The sequence below is a fragment of the Trichosurus vulpecula genome, chromosome 3 (genome assembly GCF_011100635.1).
Source record: "Trichosurus vulpecula isolate mTriVul1 chromosome 3, mTriVul1.pri, whole genome shotgun sequence".
Lineage (NCBI taxonomy): Eukaryota > Metazoa > Chordata > Mammalia > Diprotodontia > Phalangeridae > Trichosurus > Trichosurus vulpecula.
The window spans coordinates 362507143-362528003 of record NC_050575.1 but is presented as its reverse complement, the minus strand read 5'-3'; the positions used below and the strand labels follow the sequence as shown (position 1 = coordinate 362528003).

The following is a 20861-nucleotide window of genomic DNA, read 5'->3' as shown; positions in this document are numbered from 1 at the left end:
ATATTCCCCCAATGAACAGGTATTTTAAAATGAATTCATGATTCACAGAATGTAGTGGTGGAAGGAATTTCAGACATCATCTTGTCCAACCCTTTTATAAATGTTCACTGACTTGAACTTAGTGTGGACACCTGGGCTTAGCCCACTGCAGCTCAGACAGAACTCCTGAACTCAGAAAGGAACTCTCTGCGTGCCCCCCACCCCCAGCAAACTTAGCAATTATTTATGTGCTGCTTTGTGACATCAATTGAGATTTTTTTTAAAACCACATAGATACCACCTAATCTATTAGCAAATGTCTATAATACCTGTTACCGGGAGGCTGAGGGTAGAACATCTGAGCTGGAGTGGGCTCAACCCATTGGGTGTCCATGCTAAGCCCCAGATGCTTATGGTAAATCCTTCCTGTAGCTGGGGGACACCTGTGTTCATAAGAAGGGGCAAATTGACCCAGGTTGTAAAATGGATTAGGTCAAAGGTCCCAAGAAGATCAGTAGTGAGATCAGGCCAAAGAGCGGCTGCTGTATTTCCAGTCTGGGTGACACAGAGAGATTCAGTCTCAAAAAAAAAATCATATATTTATTTCTTGTCTCTTCAACTCCAATAAATTTTGAGAGGATGATTCTTGGACGTCTTTTATCTCCATCAAGCAGTGTGAATGAGTAGGTGATTATTAAAATGCTAGATTGAAGGTGGAAAAGCAAGGTAGAAAGAGCACTGCATTTGTAACTAGAATACCTGGGTTCGAATTCTGGTTCTGCTACTTAGTATCGGTGTGACCTTGACCTTTAATCTCTCTGGACCTCAGCTAGTTTCTTTAAAAGGAGGAGTTTTGACTAGATCACCTCAAAGCTCTCTCCAGGGTTTGAATTTATGTTCCTATTAAGTAGGTAAGTGCAAATACAGTTCTCAACTTTGCCTCTAGTCCATAAAGCTTTCTCTCCTTCCCTGAGAGAAGGGAGTTTGGGTAGGCAGGGAGTAGGCGAGAAGCTTTCTTGTCCTTAGACCTAATGGGCATCTGAAGGAGAGAAAAAGGCAATCGATAAACCAGTAATCATTTATTAAGCACCTACTATGTGCCAGACACTGTACTAAACAAAGTGATACAGGATTGTTCTGAGGACAAACTGGGAGAGCCTATAACAAGAAATGGGTGTGTGAAAGTGCCCTTGTTAACGGTGATCAGCCCCGAATCACCGATATGCTTTTTGCTCTAAGTCTCTAAATCCTCTTGAGTTCACCCAGCAATGCTAATGGCAGACAGTAGGGAGTTCTATCATTGAAGTCACACTCTTATTTTAGGGTCCTCCTGTCAGTAATCTTCCCATTTTCCTCCCTTCCCCCCAACTATTCATTCTGAGCTGAGGGAAAGTTCATAGGATCCGAGGTCTAGAAATGGAAAAGACTTCAAATGCCATCTAGTTCAACCTTCTCATTTTATAAATGAGAAAACTGAAGCCCAGGGATATCAAAGTGACCTCATTGTCCAAATTCACACAGGATAAGATCCTAGGTAGGCTCTGCACCCACGTCCTCTGACTCCACAGACAGGGCTCTTTCCACTGGCACATATTGTCCTTGTGATGTGGTGGAAAGAGTCCAAGGCTGGGAATCTGGCAACCTGGCTTTGGGTCCTGGCTGTACTACCTATAAGCAGTTTGACCCCAGTCAAGTTGCTTCACCTCTCTGAGACTCAGTTTCTTTCCTAGAAAAATGAGGGTGGGGCAGAGCACTTGGATCCGATGGCCTCTAAGGACTGTCCCAGTTATAAGCGATTCTCTCTCCCTGTCCTACCACCTCCCCTCTTTCCCAGGCCAGATCCAAGGTTTGCTTTGTCCCTCAGTGTATTTGGGGTTTGTCTGTGTCTGAATCCCAGTTCTGTCGATGTCTACCTGTGTGACCTTCACCTCTCAGGACCTCTCATATCAGTTTTCCGATGGTCCCCACGAACTCTTCAGGCTTTAAACCCAACCATCCGGTGAATCCTCCCCACCTCCCTCAGTCCCTGCTCCCCCTCTCTCCTCCCCTAGAGCTCAAAAAGAGAATCCCACCCATCCGCAGCCAATAGGCAGCGGCGTGGCCCCTGAGAGCTGGGGGAGGGGGGGTGTGTGTGTGATCCAGCTGGCATTTCTTCCTTGGCTGGGGGAAGGGGGGTGCTGGGGTTCAGATCTGTTCAGTCACCAAACAGGCAAGAAGGACTTCCTCCCACTAGCACAAGGGCTACAAGACATACTTCTTGGGGTCGCGCTTTGGAGAGGGAGCGCCCGCCCGCCGCGCAGCCTCCTGATTGGTTGCTTGTCTCTCACCCTCCCCACGGGTCTGGGGGGGTCTGTCCCTGCGCGGGGCGGGGCTGCTGTCAGTCTCCCCCAGACTGCAGTAGACCCAGAGGCTGCAGCTGAGTGGGAAGTGAGGGAGGGGGGCTTACCTGACGCACCTGGCCTGGCTGCCCACCCCTGGAGCTGCCCCCCCTCCACCCCAGGGGAAGAATGCTGGCGCCCCGCCCGAATCCCAAGAGGGGCAGGTAACCCCCTCTTCTCCCCCTCCCCTCGACTGCAGGGCCACGATGGATCACCCCTATCCCCACCTCCTCTTCCTCCTCCTCTTCCTCCTCGGGACGCTCTCCCAGGCAGCGGCGGCGGCGACCTTGGGCGGCGGCGGCGGCCCCGGGCAGCTGTGGAGTCTTTGGGGGCTCGGGAGTGGAGCTAAGGCAGGTTCCTTCGTTTGGCGTCCGGGCCGGAGGGTGAGGGCTGCAAGGAGTGGGGAGGATACACCGCTCCCCGTGTCCCTCCTAAACAATTTCAGCCCGGATTGTCCGATTTCTCTTTCAGACGCTCCAGATGTGCAGCCTCTGCTCCGCGGCTTGGGCAGCCGCGTGGACCAGTGGCAGCAGCAGCAGCGGCAGCGGTTTGAATCAAGGTTGGTGTTCAGCCTTCCCTCTGAGGGGCTTTTCCTCTCACTTGATACTTGGATGGAACTAGAACGTTTCTGCTACGCACTCCCAGTGTGTGTCTATGCAATCTTAACTTCTTCCCTCCTCTGAGGGGAAGCGTGAGGCAGCGTGACTAGGTGATCTCTAAGGTCCCTTTGAGTTGTAACGTTCTATGTAAGCCCCCTGACCGCTGTGAATCCTGAGTCTTCTTTTGCTTTATAACCTGAGAAATGTCATAGAAATGTGAGCTACTGCTGCATAGGGCTATCACAACTTGTAAAAAAAGTAATATTTCAGCATTGTGGGTGCGCGCTCCACTGGTACACTCCACAGCCTACCACATGGCTTCCCAGGCTGTGAGATTCCTGTTCATGTCTCAAATAGGAAAGAGTTTAAGAACTTAGCGCCGTGCTAAGTGCTGGAGATACAAAGAAAGTTTAAAAAACAAAACAAAACAACCGGTTCCTGCCTTCTAATAGAGTGAGGGGAGTAAATAACTCAACTCCTAACAATCTAGTAAATAACTAGGTACATCCAAGAGCAATGACAGAGTAGATGGGAGGTAATCTCAGGTCGGAAAGGCAGAAGGTGGGATTTGAGCTGAGAGCTGAAGGAAGGTGGGGAAATTAAGAAGGGAAGGTGAGTAGGGAGAGCGTTCCAGGTATGGGAACAGTGCCTATGCCTTAGACTAGAGATAAGAGTGTCCTGTTTGAGGAATTATTGTACAGTGAAGGAGAATAAAGTGGAGGAAGACTGGAAAGTTAGGTAGGGAAAAGAATTTTAAATGCCTAACAGAGAATTTTATATTTGATCCTGGAGATAGTAGGATAGCCCCTAAAATTTGTTGAGTAGAGAGAGGGGTGATGTGGTCAAACCTATTCTTTAGGTAACCCACGTAATGAGGCTATTCCCTGGTTCTTTTAGTATCTTCAGTGTATCAGTCAACCACCTGGGCTGTCCTGATATATAAACAGCCCATCACCTTTGCCCAGAATTTGTAAGCTTGACCATACCTTGACACTTCTAGAGCTGGTCATCATTGTCAATATGCTTATGCTTACTCAGCATTTTTCAATTGCTCATTGGGTTGCTTGTAATTCAGATTCTCTTGAGATTGTGGTATTCCTTAAAATATTACAATTTTGAAAGACTGGGAGAATGTGGTTTTTAAAAGAGATGAACTTGAGCAGCAGGGAGGTGTTTCAGATATTGAAAAGTTGTACAATTTCTTGAATGTAATCTTTCTAAATTCTCTGTCCAACTCTATTTGTAAGGTGGCTGTCTCGTATATATCTATTTAGTCATTTTCAGTTGTGTCTAACTCTTCATGTCCCATTTGGTGTTTTCTTGGCAGAGGTAGTAGAGTGGTTTGCCATTTCCTTCTCCAGTTCACTTGACAGATGGGGAAACTGAGGCAAACAGGGTTAAGTGACTTGCCCAGGGTCACAAAGCTAACAAGTATGTGAGGCTGAATTTGAACTCAGGTCTTCCTGACTCCAGGTCCAGCACTCTATCCATTGATTCACCTAGCTGCCCACCTGTAGATATGTACTGGGGGATTAACTCAATTGGCTGTCAATCCAATTGAATGTCATATTCTGGGCAATATGTATTCTTCATCTACTTGGATTTTTCCAGTGTGGTTAGCTATGTAGAAGGCATGTGACTATATCATAGGACTCACAAATTGAAAGGATCTTAGAGATTGTATCTCCAGTCTCTTTTATTAAGGTAGCATGATATAATGAATAGAAGATATTGGGGGATAACTTAATGGTCTCTAAGATCTGCTTTGGCATACTATGTTCCATGGTTTAAGATTCAGTCCATTGCTGACATTCTATGTATTAGAGACCCATCTAGTTCTAAAATTCTGTGATCCTATATCCTGAAGAAAACCTTTCATAAAGTTATCCAGGCCCCCCCTTTTATAGAAGTTGTGGCTTTGGCTTTCTGAGATTCTGCCATAAACATAGATTCTTTGTCTGAGCTTGGAGATTTGCTGCCCTGACCACCAGCTCTTTAAGCATCCTTCACTTCTGTCATTTATTAACCCCCCTGGGGAAGAAGGAAAACCTTTGATGCATTGTTTCAGGCAGTTTGGAGAGAACAACATAGCTCTGTCTCTGTGTACCTAGTGAGAGAGACAGCCAAATCTGGAGACCTTGGAAAGTCTAGAATTTCCATCCTTATGCCTTACCCCCTACTCCTTTAGGATAGAGTCAGGAGTGTGCTGGTAAATGTTTAACAACCAGCTCCCTGGAAAAAAACTGTAGGCTTGACACATTTTAAAATTTAATCTACCTTATTAACACTTTCTCCTTCACTTTCTTAAGTCTAGAAAACAAACAAAACAACAAATTAAGCTCTGATTTGTAGCATTTGCTGATTTCTGAGATATAAATGCTCACACTGAAAATTTAAAAATCATAGATGAGTCAGCTCCAGCATACCCCTTGATAGAGTGCACATATTTGGAGGCATTGGGAAGGAGGTGTGTGTATGTATGTGTGTGTATGTATGTATGTGTGTATATATATATATATATATATACACATATATGCAATTGACATTAAGTGACTTGTCCAGGGTCATATAGCTAATAAGTGTCTGAGGCTAAATTTGAACTCAGGTCCTCCTGACTTCAAGGTTGGTGCTGTCCACTGCACCACCTTCCCAGCTGCTCCAATGGGCTATCTATTCTAAAACACCCCTCTGCTTTAACATCCTCTATTCTATCCTAACTTCCTGTGTTCCAACATTGTCTTTCTCATTTCTTATTTCTAAGGTTGCTTCTGGAATTCTGGGATTCTCTGGCATTCTCTTATTCTATAGTCCAAGGAAAATTGTTCACAGCATCAGTCAGATGTTTTTTTACTGGGGATAGGGAACCCCTTTTCTACTAAGAGCCAAAGAAAAATTAACCAAGAGCCATCTAAGTGAAAAGTTACTTAATTTAGTGTTATTTTAAAAGAGATATAGAATGTGGTTCAATCATTTGCTTTTCATATGAACAGGGAGGACAAAACTGGTCAATTAAAAAATATAAGTAAAATATATTTCAGGCTTCCATTTTCGTCTATTAAAGGAGAGAGGGATTGCTGATCTATAAAACAAACCTCAAGATATTTGCCCAACATGTCCTGTGATTAAAATGAGATAATACATGTAAAAGGGCTTTGAGAGCACCAAGTCACTCTATACAGGTAAGGTTTTCCTAAATTGGTTCAGGTATAGGCCACATATTTTTCCTTCCATTTTGACTTGTATAAAATATGAGTGTAGTCTATAATAGGAGTCATTTTTCATTGTATCATTATGTATTCTTTTCCTTTCAAAGAAATATAATTTAAGGATTGTAGCCAGTATCTTTGAATGGCCTATATAGTCAGGTAAATGTAGTATTATATAGTAATACTGTTGTCCTGTGGCCGACTAATGTAGAGTGGAGTCATTATCTTATGGGAATCCTATGGGAGGGCAGGGGCCTGGCTAGGCTTTAAAGTCAGTCTGTAAGGTTAAAATTATATATGTAAAATTACCCGTGAAAATTCCTTAAATTGCTTATACTGCCAAAGAATCCATAACACACAAAAAGATTAAAACACTCTGATTTAGTGGAATGATGGCTTGCACTATTTAAATTGGTTTTTTTCTCCTTTTTTATTTGGGGGGAGGAGGGAGTTGATGGGGAGACAAGTGAGTGAATTCATGCTAAATGCATGTATTATAAAACTCCATTATATAATGAAATGAGCTTAGGCCTTAAGAAGTCTTGCGATCCATTCCTAGACACCTTGCTTTCTAGCTGTGCCATCATAATCAAATCACTCACCCTTGCTCACACTTAGTTTCTTCATCTATAAAATGAAGGTAATAATACGTGTATGTGACCAATGACGCTCATAGGAAAATGGGTTCAGAGGTCAAAGGGGACCTTAAATAACAGCCATCTAGCTTCAGAGAAGAGATAACTGAGACCCACCAAGGTGAAATGCTTTGCCCAAAGAGAAGACAAGTGACTTGCTCTAGGTCACCTTTGTAGTACATAGCAGAGCCAGAATTTGTACCCAGTCCACCTGACTCCTGGTCTAAAGCGAGCTTCCTTCCTTCCTTCCTTCCTTCCTTCCTTCCTTCCTTCCTTCTTTCCTTTCCACAAGTCCTTGCTAGGAAGATACAATCAGTGTTTCTTTAGAGGACAAGGTTGAGGGCATTTTGAGATAAATAGTACTATGTATCACCTTATGCTGATGCTTCCCCATTTATATCTTATAGCAATTTCCTACATCTGTCTGACTTTCTGTAAGATCTCTATGGCTCCAAATAGGAGGGATTTTATTTGTAGGAAATGTTTTATACGTAAATCGAATCATGCTTTTGCTTTCTACTAGAGGTGGTACAGTGCACTAGGCCTGAAGTCAGGGAGACCCGAGTTCAAATGTGACCTCAGATGCTTACTGTGTGACTCTGGGCAAGTCACTTCCCTCAGTCTGCTTCAGTTTTATTATCTGCAAAACTGGTATAATATTTGCACCTACCTCCCAGGGTTGTGAGGATTAAATGAGATAATATCTGTAAAGTAATTGGCATAGTTCCTGGCACAATAGTAGGTGCTTAATAAATGCTTGTTTTCTTCCTTCCTTCCTTTACTAGCTGTGCAACCTTGGGAAAGTCACTCATCTTCTTTTGAATTTCGTTTTATTATCTATAAAAAAATAAGGGAGCTGGATTAAAATTTCCCCACCCAGCTCTGTTCTTCTATAGTCCAAGGCCCATTTTGCTGATATTCTGTATTCTAAGACCCATCCGGCTCTGATGTTCTTTGATTCTAAATGAGTAATTTCATGGCCTTCAAAGTTTATAGATGCTCAGAACTGAAAGATCTCAGAGGGCATCTAGCTGCACTGTCACCTGGACCTTGGGGTCATCTCTAATTGTAGATAGTAGATGGCCTTCCAGCCTCTTCTTGGATGTCTCTAGTAACTGGGGACATCCTGAGGCAGCTGTTATTGGACTTTTTGCCTTGAGGAGGCACATGTGCTGATTAGCACTTTGGAGGCAGATTATCAGCAATTAGAAGACCTGGGTTCATATCTTGACCCTGATACATAACTAGCTAGATGACCGTGTGAAAGTCACTTTATATCTTTTGCCCTTAATTGAGGTAGCTGGGTAGTATAAATCAGCCATATGGCTTAGTGGTTAGAGCATAGAACTTGGAGTGACTTTCTGACTTGGAGTCAGAAAGATCTGAGTTCTACTCCTTCATTGGACCCTAACTATAGTTGTGTGACTATAAGCAAATCCATTAATCTTTCTGTGCCTCACTCAGTTTCCTTATCTGCAAAATGGGCATATTAATAATACCTACGTCTCAGGGTTGTTATGAAGATCAGATGACATACACATAAAAAGTTCTTTGCACACCTAAAGAACTCTATAAATACATAGAGAGAGATAGGGAGACGGAGAGATGGACAAATAGAGGACAGACAAATAGACAGGAACAGAGAAAGAGACAGAGATAGAAAAAGAGCGACAGGGACAGAGAAAGACATAATGAGACAGAGAAAGAGAGAGTCTGAGACAGAGAGAGAGAGAGAGAGAGAGAGAGAGAGAGAGAGAGAGACAGAGAGACACAGAGAGAGAGAGACAGAGAGAGAATAGTGACAGAAAAAGAGAGAGACAAGAGCAAACGATCTCTTCAGTGATTCTTTCTACCTCTGTGTCATATGGGAATGATTATGAATCAAACGGTACTGAGCTTTGGCCAAAAGGCATTGATGGTCACGCTTTTTCTTCCACTGCAGATTATGTCTTTGTGACCCCCATTGAAGTGGATCCTGGAGGTGCCTACATTTCACACGACATTTTGCACAGCAGACGACGGAAGCGGTCACCCCAGAGACCCAGGGGCTCCCTGCACTATAGATTTGCAGCATTTGGTCAAGAACTGCACTTACAACTCGAACCTTCTGCCATCCTTGGCCAAGATCTTGTTGTCCAGGTCCTTGGAAAGGATGGAGTCCTGGAGTCTGGGAAGCTTACAGTTGAGCAGTGTTTCTATCAGGGATTCATCTGGAATGATAGCACTTCCTCGGTGGCACTGTCAACATGCACGGGACTGGTGAGTGTGGCTGCCGGAGGAATCATGCTCCAGCTTTCATGTGTTCTGTGTTTTGCGTAACTAGGAAATGCAATTGGGTGAACAGATGTGGGTAATATAAACACAACTCAGTAAGTGTCTGAGGTGACATTCAAACTCAGGACTTCTGCTCCAGGTCCAGTACTGTTCACAACAGAAGCTGCTTCTCAGTAGGTCCAGTTCAACAAATAATAAGTAAGGACCCACTGTGTGCCCGGGATGCCCTGTGAAAGGCACTACAGTTGCTACTTCAACTGGGGATGTGTGATCTCATTAGGTTGGGGAGTCAGTCTACTGTCAGTGGGGTGGTGCAGTAGAAAGGACCCCATTTTGGAGTCAGAACTGGATTCAAATCTTGTTTTTGCTATTTGTGTGACTAGTAGTGAGTCATGTTCTCTTCTCTGGGGCTCAGTGTCCTCATCTGTAAGAGGAGAGGGTTGGACCAGATGATCTCTAAGGTAGCTTCCAGTTCCAAATCTGTCATCTCATTTTCATCCTTTGTGATTTTTGTCCCTGTCCTTCTGAATAGAAGATCCTGCCCATTCCCTCAGATGCTCTCTTCTGATTCTTGTAAAATGTAGACGGTATCAGGGCAGGGAGAGGTGCCTTGGCATCATGGGTAGGAAGCTCTGCCTCAGAGTCAGGAAGAAGACCCAGGGCTCTGACACATGATTGGGTCCGAGACCCTTGTTAAGTCATTTCACCCAGTGCCTCAGGTTCTCCTAGACCAGGGCTGTCCAACCTTAGGTCATTAGTGAAACAATAGACAATATATTTTGATTTGCGATTTTAGTGAGAGCTCTGGGGTAGCTCAGCTTCATTTACTAAAGCATTTATGTAAATTTCTGTGCTTGTAGGCAGGCCGCATAAATCGTACTGCTGCTGCATTTTGGACAGCCCTGTTCTAGACTATGAGTTGCAGAATAATTGCTGATCTTCATTGGCAATTTATATTTATTTCATATATTTATTTTTCAAATTTTATTTTATATATTTATATAGCTATATTTTATTTATTTATATAGCTATATAACTTATGTATATAGCTATGTAATAGGTTTAAGGATGTCCTTATTACAGTTTAAAACTGCCCTAAGACTTTTGGTTCAATTTCACAGCAGCCCTGTGAGGTAGGTGCTATTATCACCTCCATTTTATAGATAAAGAAGCTGAAGTGAAAGAGGTCAATTGATTTGCTTAGGGTCATTCAAGTATTACATGTCTGAGGCAAGATTAGAATGAACTGACACCAAATCCAGTGCCCTATCCACTGTTACGTCAAGTTGCTTCCCACACTAGGAGTGAGTCCCCTTTATCAATGAAATCACACATCTGGACCAAGCTCTTTCCCTTCCCCCTCTGCCACTCTGAAAAACCAACAAACAAAACAAATCCATTATATGACTCAGGCTTTCTATCTAACTTCCTTACTCTAATAGGCCAAACTCCTTCAGGGAACGCTTCCTGGAAGAGGGACTAGGGGAATCTGGGAGCTCGAACCCTTGCTAGAACCATGGGGATGGTGGCAGGCATAAAGCCTAGATCCTTGGGGAAGGTAAATCACTGGATATCTCTGGGCTCTGTTTCGTCATCTGTGAGATCAGGGGATTAGTGCATGAGAAGTGAACACTAAGGTTCCTTCCGCTCCTAAATCCTAGGGTTTTCTATTCTCTTCTATGATTGGTAGACTTCAAAGGAAGGCCCTTTTCACCACACTAAACTACCTCTCAGTTATCTAATAATTGTAATGAAGATTAGAACAAAAGAGCTTAAGAGAGATGCCGATCAATAAGCATTTATGAAACACTGAGTATACACCAGGTGTTGTGCTGAACGCTGAGGATAAAAAAGAAAGCCAGGAATACAGTTCCTGCCCCTCAAAGAGCTCACAAGCTAATGGAAGAGGCACAAAAGATATATGCTGAGTAGATGAAGGTCACCTGAAAGGGGAAGGCTCTAGTAAAGTACTATGCAAGGTTGGAGGAAAGAATCCCCTAGCTGGGTGGTGGTTGTTCAAGAGAGGTTTTGCCAGGGATATGGCGTCGGAGCTGTTGAAGAATTTCAGCAGGCAGAGATGGAGGAGAACCCAGGTAGGCCACTCAAAGCAGAAGAAACAGCATGGCCAGAGTCAGGGTAAAAAATTAATTGGATTCAGAAATATGCTAAGTCTAACCTTAACATTTCGCCGGGGCTCCTCCTTCTCTTCATGGCTGAGCTCAGGTGCCGTGTCTTCCATGTAGCTTTTTTTTTTTCTGATTCTTTGCCATTGAAAGTATTCTCTCCTTCCTCATTCCCCCTCCCCCCGGCGTACTTTGTCTGCTTTTGTCCTTTGCCTCCATCTTTCCTGCTATGTCTAATACTTATTTAGGTTCATTTTGTAACCCTCTAGGAAAGTGTAAGCACATTAAGGTCAGGGATCGAGTCACTTTCACTCTGGGATTCCCATGGCCAAGCATACTACCTTGCACAGAATTGGCACTTAATAATTGTTATTGATTTGAATGTCATCCTGCCATATCAGGTATTTGGGATGTTCTGTGATGTATCCAGATATCTGTGATACTACTACAGTCACTGATGATGACGTACCTATCAGAATGGCAAGGACCTATGTTTTCAATGGAGTGGGGAGCTCCCATGATGAGAACATGTTTCCCCCAAAAGAGATTGTGACTGATCTGTAGGTCTATAGTTTATAGTCTTAGAGAATATCCTGAGGCTCAGAGAGGTTGTGCCTTGCCAAAGGTCATAAAGCTAGTAAGTGTTGGTGGTAGAATTTGAACCCAGGTTTTCCTGCTTACTAGTCTAGCATTAATTGTCTTCAGGACACCATGCTGCCTCTCTACTAATTATGATAACTCCCATTTCTATAGGTGAATAAAATGCCTTCCTCACAACAACCCTTTGAAAAGAGTAGTACAAGGAGTCTTGTGCCTATTTTACAGATGTAAAAAACAGGCTAAAAGAGGTTATATGACTTGTCTAAATCCATTCAACTAGTTGGATTCAGTGCCAGGCCTTGAACCCAGGTCTTCTGATTCAGTTGATAAGTTTTGTTTCTTTTCTCCAACATATCTTGTATTTATCTCCCTTCTCTTCACAAAAAAATGGCCACCATTGGAGTTCAGGTCCTCATCCCCTTTCTCCTGGGCTGTTACAACAGCTCCCGCTTCTAGCCCATCCTCTACATGTCTGCTAAAATAGTTTTTTAAAAGCACAAGTCTGAACACATCCCTCACCTGTTCATGAACCCTAAGTGGTCTCCATTGCCTCTAGGATCAAATGCAAATTCTTTAGCTTGGCATTTAAAGTCCTTCACAGTATGCTTCCAGCTTCTACAGAAAGCCTTTCCCATTCCCTCTTAATTCTAGTGCCTTTTCTCTGTTGATTGTTTCCCATTTATCTTGTATACAGCCTGTTGGTCCATAATTTGAATGTTATGCTTTTGCCTTTCTTTGTGTTCTCAGCACTTAGCACAGGGCTAGGCACATAGTAGGTGCTTAATAAAGGCTTATTGACGGACCGATTGACATTGATTGACATTCCTCCCCCTTCCCTTACTTTATCTTCTAGCCAAATGAACCTCCTTGGTGTTTTCAAAACCTGACATTCTGTTCCCCATCTGTATGCTTTTTCCCATTTCAAAAATACATTCCTTTACCTACACCTCTAAGAATCCCTGATTTCCTTCAAGGCTGAGCTCATGAAGGATTTTAGGGACAGCCTTTCCATGCCCCATTGGTGGTTAGTGTTGTCTCCCTCTTCAGATAATCATGGATCTATCTATCTATCTATCTATCTATCTATCTATCTATCTATCTATCTATCTATCTATCTCCATACACATATGTACGTATATATGTACACATATACATATATTATATATATATATATATATACTCATCTCTTTATATGTTGTAAAATCTCATTAGAACGTCAGGGTCTTGAGGCAGGGACTGCTTTTCATAATTTTTGTGTTCTTAGTACCTAGAAAGTACCTTACACATATTTGGTGCCTAATAGATGCTTATTGGATTGGCTCATCCATTTGGGGTGTTCTAACTGCCTTTACCATTACATATTATAGTCCATCTGTAACTTAATGATCTTAAAGAGCTGTCTGAGGTTCTGAAAAGCTAAGCGCCTTGCCCCTGGGAACACAGCAAACAAGTGTCAAGGGTGATATTTGAATCCAGATCTTTCTGATTCCAAGTACAGAACTTTTAAAAATGAATCTACTACTATCACCTAAATGATGGTAACAACTCGCATTTTTATGATGTTAAAAATTTTTAAAGCATTTGCCTCCCAACAGTAGCCAGGTGGTGCAGTAGAAAGACTATGGGACGTGGAGTCAGGAAATCCTGTGTTCAAATCCTGCCTCAGGCATTTCCTAGCTATATGACCCTGGGCAAGTCCCTTAATCTCTGTCTGCCTCAGTTTTCTCATTTGAAAAATGAGGATAATAATAGTACCTACCTCCTGAGGTCGTTGTGAGGATCAACTGCTTTGCAACCCTTAAAAAGTATGCGCTCTCTCCCTCCCTCCCTTCCTCCCTCTCTCTCTCTCTCTCTCTCTCTCTCTCTCTCTCTCTCTCTCTCTCTCTCTCTGTCTTTCTCTCTCTTTCTCCATGTATGTGTGTATGTATGTGCATGTATGTGCGTATGCATATACACACACACACTCCAGCAAAACAACCACCACCACCACAGGAAGGAGGTGCTACAAGTAATATGTCTCTTTTACAGATGGTGATGATGATGATAAGGTTATAATTTATTCCAGGATAGCTTTTATTAGAAAAATGAGAATGAAATAATAATTAGGTAGCTAAATGGCACATTGGATGCAGCCTGGTCCTGGAGTCAGGAAGACCTGAGTTCAAATCCAGCCACAGATACTAGCAATGTGACCTTGGACAAGTCACTTAACCTCTGCATCAGTTTCTTCAATTGTAAAGTGAGGATAATAATAGCCCTGAAAGGTGTAAGAGGGTTGTTTTGGGGATCACATGAGATAATATTTGTCAAGCACTTAGCACAGTGCCTGGCATATATTTTTGTGCTGTTCAGTCATTTCAATCGTATCTCTTTGTGATCCAATTTGGGATTATCTCGAGAAAGATACTGGAGTGGGTTGCCACTTCCTTCTCTAGGTCATTTGACAGATGAGGAAACTGAGGCAAACAGGGTTAAATGACTTGCTCAGGGTCACACAGCTATCAAGTATGTGAGGCAGGATTTCAATTCAGGTCTTCCTGACTCCAGGCCTGGCACTCTATGCACTGACCTACCTAGCTGCCCACCTGGCACATAGTAGGCAATTTATAAATGCTTATTCCCTTTCTCCTTCCCTAATAATAATAATAATGATTACAATATTTATAGAAATTCTTAGAGCACATGATAATCAGTTAAAAAAACCCTACAGAGATATTTTTGGAACAAGCAGACATCACTTCACTGAGCGATTGTAGAGACGATAACAAGGTCCTATCATTTGATTTCTAAAATGTAACCAAAAAAGATAGCCTTCAAATGGAGTTTATAAAACTTCCAAGAATGGAGTCCATTCCAAATGTAGAATAAAAATATTTAAAAATACAGAAACCTAGCAAGTCAAAATCACATGGGACTACTACGACATGTGTATTTACCCCCTCTTGTCCTAATTGCCACTGGAGTAGTTCCAAGGATGCTTTCAGTGCACCCACAGAAGATGAGCTTACATTCTAACGCGTTTATTCACTTACAAAACGCAGCTATTTTATCCACCTGCGCAACTGACTGCAGAATCACAACAGATAGCAACTTGTCCCAGGACAATTTCTCTATGAACCCCATTACAAAAGAATGGGATGACGATTATAATAGTAATAGTAGTAGTAATCGATATTTACATAACACTTTAAGGTTTGCATAGTGCTTTGAATATATTACTGTATTTGGTCCTTCTAGCAACAATGTGACATTGGTGCAATGATTATCTCCCCTTTGCGGAGAAAAACGTTGAGGTTCAGAGGAGCTGAGACATGCCTAGGTTCATACATCTTTTAAGTAACAGAGTCTGGACTTGAACCCAGGTCTTCTGATAAAAGAGATCAAGGCTACTTCCAATGGCTAGCAGCTATCATGATGCGATGCTGTCATTAAATACAGCAGCTGCAGAGAATCAGTACACCTGAAAGCATTTGAAATAAGTGAGATTTCCTCTCTGCAATAAATCCTGCTGGGGGCCCAGGTGGGTAGTGTTGGGGTGAGAGATAGCACTTGTGGGATTTGATTGACTGTAGGAGACTGTAAACATTTCTTGAGGTTGGTTTGAGTCTGAAGTGCCACTGAACTGTTTAACACACCAGCAGAACACTTTAATGTGTGTTGAAATACAGGTGCTAAATATGTTGGCCAGAACATCATGGCCAGATGGAAGGAGAACAGGAAAAAGTCTAATTTAGAACTTAAAGCTAGTAAAAAAAAAGTAATTGCTCCCATTTCTCTAGTGCTCTGTGGTTTATGAAGTGCTTCTTTCCCAACATGCCTTTCAGGTAGGTAGTGCACATATAATTATTATTATTAAAATCTTTTTTCAGGAAAATAATGTGAGAGATGGAGTCACACAGCTAGTAAATGTCAGAGCTGGGATCTGAACTCAGTTCTCTAGATCAAGTTTCCCTACAGTACAATTGAACAACCTTTGCATATTCTGCTATTAAAGCAGAGCAAAGAGGATTTGGGAACCAGTGAATCAAGATTTCCTTGAAAGGCAGTATAGGGGATAGAAGGAGCCCTTAACTGGGGAGGCAGAAGACTGTACTGAGCCAAGATACAGGTCTACGTGGAGACTAAGGATGACACTCCAAATAATGAGCCCATGAAAGAACAAATTACAGAAACAATTAAGAGCTGTGAGGTCTCAGGGTCATGGTTGAGGCAAGACGGTGGAATTTTTGAGGATGCAGCTAAAGCATTCCTCAGAGGGGAAAATGGCATCTCTGATAAGACACGTTAACAAATTAGAAAAGGATAGCCATAATGAATTGAGCATCTGCTTTGAAAACCCAAACAAACTAGACCCAAACTAGTTAACAGAATGCCTGTGTTTGACTTTTGGCTCTGCATTTACTGGACAAGATACCAACCTCTCTCTGTTCCCTGGTGCCTCATCTTTAAAGCGGGGTACTATTCCTTTTTCCACTTCCCTGTGGAGAAAAGTTCCATATCAGCTGTGAAGCACCACAAACATAGTGCTCTTTTCATTATTGTGTCTGACGACAAACTTTTGGCTTGAATTAATCTATAGAGGTACTTACTAGTTAATAATCTTAATTGATTAATGACTATAGCAATTTCCATTGAGCTGTGGCAGCCCTTTAAGCTTTACAAAGCACAACCAGCTTATAAGGCAGCCAGGGCAAATACTGCTCTCTGCATTTTACAGAGTAGGAAACTGAGTCCCAGAGTGTTGAAGTGTTTTGCCTACAATCACACGGCCAATAAGCCTCAAAGCTGGGATTTGACCAAGGGACTCTTAGCTCCAGGTCCAGAGTGCTTTCCATCACATGCCTTCACTGGTGGCTCATCCTGTTTGTACCAACAGCAGGATAATCTTGGATTATGACCCAGTCCCTGTTATCAGAAATCTTGTGTGGAATCTGCTCAGATTGCAGCTATCTCATGCCCAGGCCATAGCCAGTGTATTCCCTGCTAGACCTCATTCTGTGGTTTGGCCTCCCCCTCCTCATCAGTGGATTTGCTCTCCAATAATTAAGTCCTAAGCTGTCCTCCTCCATGGTTGGCCCCACTCCTCCTTCGGTTGGACTGTTCATTAGCAGGGACCACTCTGTCTGTGCTCTAAGGGCAAGGACTCATTCTGCCAAGCCAGGAATGGGGAAGGGGCAGGGAGATTGTGAAGCACTTGTATTTCCGTAGGCACCAGACACTCTTTGATCTGGGCTGGGTTGTCTTTTTCACGCCTCAGAGGATTCAATCACTGAGTTCTCTGTTGTTGACCATAGTGGAGCTTGGAGAGAAAAGTCCGTTTGTGAAGGACTACTGAACCGAAAGGCATTAGTGTATAGCAGAAAGGAGCAGGGGTTCGTGGCTTTGTTGGGAAGCTGTGAGCAGCTGACACTGAACCACATTCATTCATTCATTTGTTCCTTATTTATTTAGTGCCTACTATGATCAGAACACATCAAATGCTTCACTGAAGTGTCTCATTGTGATATGGAGGTACAGGGGGGTGGTGAGGATGCAAGGCCATGCCAACAAACTCAGGAAGGTTCTACCAAGTTGGGAAGGCTTTGAGTATGGCAAAGGCTTTTGTAGATCTGTCATTTGAGGACCAGCTGAGTTAAATTCAAATGAGCCCTTTTCAAGGTTGACTGCAGGGCCAGTGGGGTTCCTATCTCTAGCAGCAGTCCTTAAAATCCTCTACCTGGTGCATGTGCAACTAGCTTTCTGCTGGCCCCTGGGAGAGAGAACTGCCCAAATTTCAGGAGCGCTTTGAGGCTCACAAAGCACTTTCCTCACAAACCTGTGATATGGATAGCTCAAGCACCATTATCCCTTTTTTATACTTTAGTCAACTGAGGCTATTATGAAAGAAAGGTTGAGCAGGTTGCTGATGGTCCCAAAATACTGGAGCTGGGATTCCAACCAGAGTTTCTCCTGACTCAGTTGCAGTGCTTTCCCCACTAAACCACACAACCTATCTCCACAGGAATTTGTTTCTCTCACAATAACCCTGAGAGGTAGGCTGCGCAAAGATCATTGTTTTCATTTTACAGATTATATCAAAAGCAACTCACATTTATATCTTGCTTTGGGGTTTATGAAATGTTTCATCCGCAGCAGCCCTGTGGGGATTTTTATCGTCACAGAGAAGGAAAGCAGCTTGCCCAGAGTCACAGAATGAATTAGCAGCAGGACCTGGTCCTAATCTCAGGTGTTATGACTTTGAGGCATCTGTCGCCACTAACTCTGGGCTTTAATTCCCCCAGATGTATAACACGAGGGGTGGTGGTTCTGGTCCCCTCCAGCTGAGACATTCTGTGTTTTCATTGTTTCACTTTCATTGCCCAGGGATCCCTGTCATACAGGCAGCTGGATGGCACAGTGGATAAAGTGCTGGTCTTGACATCAGTAAAACTGAGTTCAGATTTTATAGATGAAGAAACTGAGGGCCTAAGCAGGTCACAAACCAAGCCAGTATCAGGGCCTAGGCTGGAGCCCAGACATTACCACTTTGAGTCCTAGTCCCCCCCCCCCCCCGCCCCCAATTCAATGGGCCTCAGTTTCCCTATCTGTATAATGACAGAGTTGGAGTTGAAAGATCCTTTCAGATGTGATATTCTGTTTTTATAGTTTCAAATTAATTATCCAGGATTCTGCATAATTATCACATCGCACAGATGTCCATTCTTATGGGCAGAAGGCTGCATTTGGAGTCCAAAGGTCTCTATTCCATTCCCGACTTGGACATTTCCTAGGTGAATGACTGTGAACAAATTACTTTATCCCTTTCAGTTTCCTTATCTGTAAAATGGAGGTAATTTTTGCATTACTTAGCTCATGGAGTAATTGGAAGGAAAATTGTTTTTCTACTATAACACCCTAGAAATTAGGCTACTATCATTTTCTTTCAAGTGTAATATGAGCAGTTCTCATTTCTACAATATTTGAGTTGTCTTTTTATACCGTATTCTCCTCCAGGGACACTAGCCTCCTTGCTGATGAGACCCTCTTTCTGACTGTGCATTTCCTTGGCTGCCTCCACGCCTGGAATGCTCTCCTTCCTTATTTCTGCTTCCAAGGTTCTCTGGCTTCCTTCAGATCTCAGCTAAAATTCCTTCTGCAAGAAGCCTTTCCTAGACCTCCTATAGTGCTAGTGTTTTCCTTGTGATTATGTCCAACTTTTCCTGTATGTATGTTATTTGTATACAGTTGCCTACATGTCTCTCCCCCATTGGATTATAAGCTCCCTGAGGGCAGGGACTGCATTTGCCTTTCCTTTTATTCTTAACACTTAACACAGTTCCTGATAAGTAACTACTTATTTCTTCCTAAAGCTTCTTCAAACAGTTATTAGTAAGGGCCTTTACTTCTTTTGCCCTACACTATGGGGATATGCAAACTCATGAAATGGGAGCACTGTTTTCTAATAGTTTATGGGGTAATTAATTCAAGAAACAACTCCCAAGGGGGGTGGAGCCAAGATGGCATCTGGAAAGCAAGGACTTGCTTACACTCTCCCCCAAATCCTTCCAAACACCTGTAAAAAATGGCTCTGAACAAATTCTAGAGCTGTGGAACCCACAAAATAGCAGAGGGAAACAGGTCTCCAGCCCAGGAGCACCTGGATGGTCGCTGGGAAAGGTCTACCACATGGTGCTGGGAGCAGAGCACAGCCTAGTGTGGGCTGCACTAGGACAGACCAGACTGGGAATTAGCCAGCTGGAGCAGGCCTCAGGGCCATGAATCATTGAACTATGGCAGTTACCAGACTTCTCAACCCACAAAGAACAAAGAGCAGGTTAGTGGGAAGCTGCCAGATCGAGTTGAGAGCCGTCTGGCCACTAGCCCGGGGGTGGCGGAGGTGGTGCAGCAGTGGTGGGTGGCAGCATCAGGAAGCTCCTGAGGCTACTTCCAGAGCTCCAGCATCAGCTGCTTCCCGAGTCCCTGGCTCACATGGTGGGAGGAATCTATCAGCAGATCAGAGTGGGAGTGCAAGGAGCACTTTGTGGGCACAGAGGCAGGTTTTCTTGCTGTGCCCTGCTTGGATCTGGATTGCAGTCCTGGGTGGTGGTTCTTGGGGGAGGAGGAGCACTGCTGGGACAGAGCCTGTGGTAAAGGTGGAGTAGATGTAGCTCTGAAAACAACAGCACTTGGACCCTAAAGCTTAGGACAAAGTACTCTCTACAAGCAGTCATACCCTGACAAAAAGCTCAAAGGTCAAGTAGTTGGCTGGGAACATGAATAGGCAGCAAAAATGAACTCAGACTCAAACCCTAGATTCCTTTTCTGGTGACAAAGAAGATCAAAACATACAGCCAGAAGAAGTCAACAAAGTCAAAGAGCCTACATCAGAAGCCTCCAAGAAAAATATGAATTGGTCTCAGGCCATGGAAGAGCTCAAAAAAGGGTTTGGAAAAGCAAGTTAGAGAAGTAGAGGAAAAATTGGGAAGAGAAATGAGAATGATGCAAGAAAACCATGAAAAACAAGTCAATGACTTGCAAAAGGAGACCCCCGCAAAATACTGAAGAAAATAATACCTTAAAGAATAGACTAACCCAAATGGCAAAAGAGCTCCAAAAAGCCAATGAGGAGAAGAATGCCTTGAAAGGCAGAATTAGCCAAATGGAAAAGGAGGTCCAAAAGACCACTGAAGAAAATACCACCTTAAAAATTAGATTGGAGCAAGTGGAAGCTAGTGACTTCATGAGAAGTCAAGATATTATAAAACAGAACCAAAGGAATGAAAAAGTAGAAGACAATGTCAAATATCTCATTGGAAAAACCACTGACCTGGAAAATAGATCCAGGAGAGATAATTTAAAAATTATTGGACTACCTGGAAGCCATGATAAAAAAAAAAGAGCCTAGACATCATCTTTGAAGAAATTATCAAGGAAAATTGCCCTGATATTTTAGAACCAGAGGGTAAAATAGAAATTGAAAGAATCCACCGATTGCCTCTTGAAAAAGATTTCCAAAAGATCTCCTAGGACTATTGTTGCCAAATTCCAGAGTTTCCAGGTCAAGGAGAAAATACTGCAAGCAGCCAGA

General features: G+C 43.1%; 1 protein-coding gene across 1 annotated transcript in view; it reads left to right on the top strand.

Moving 5' to 3' along the window:
• Positions 1–2563: 2563 nt before the first annotated feature.
• Positions 2564–20861, top strand: part of ADAMTS18 (ADAM metallopeptidase with thrombospondin type 1 motif 18) — a 195337-nt gene continuing 177039 nt past the window's right edge. The window contains exons 1-3 of the mRNA XM_036750035.1: positions 2564–2740; positions 2829–2916; positions 8740–9056. Of these exons, the coding sequence (XP_036605930.1) occupies positions 2564–2740; positions 2829–2916; positions 8740–9056 (582 nt within the window). The remainder of the gene's footprint in view (positions 2741–2828; positions 2917–8739; positions 9057–20861) is intronic.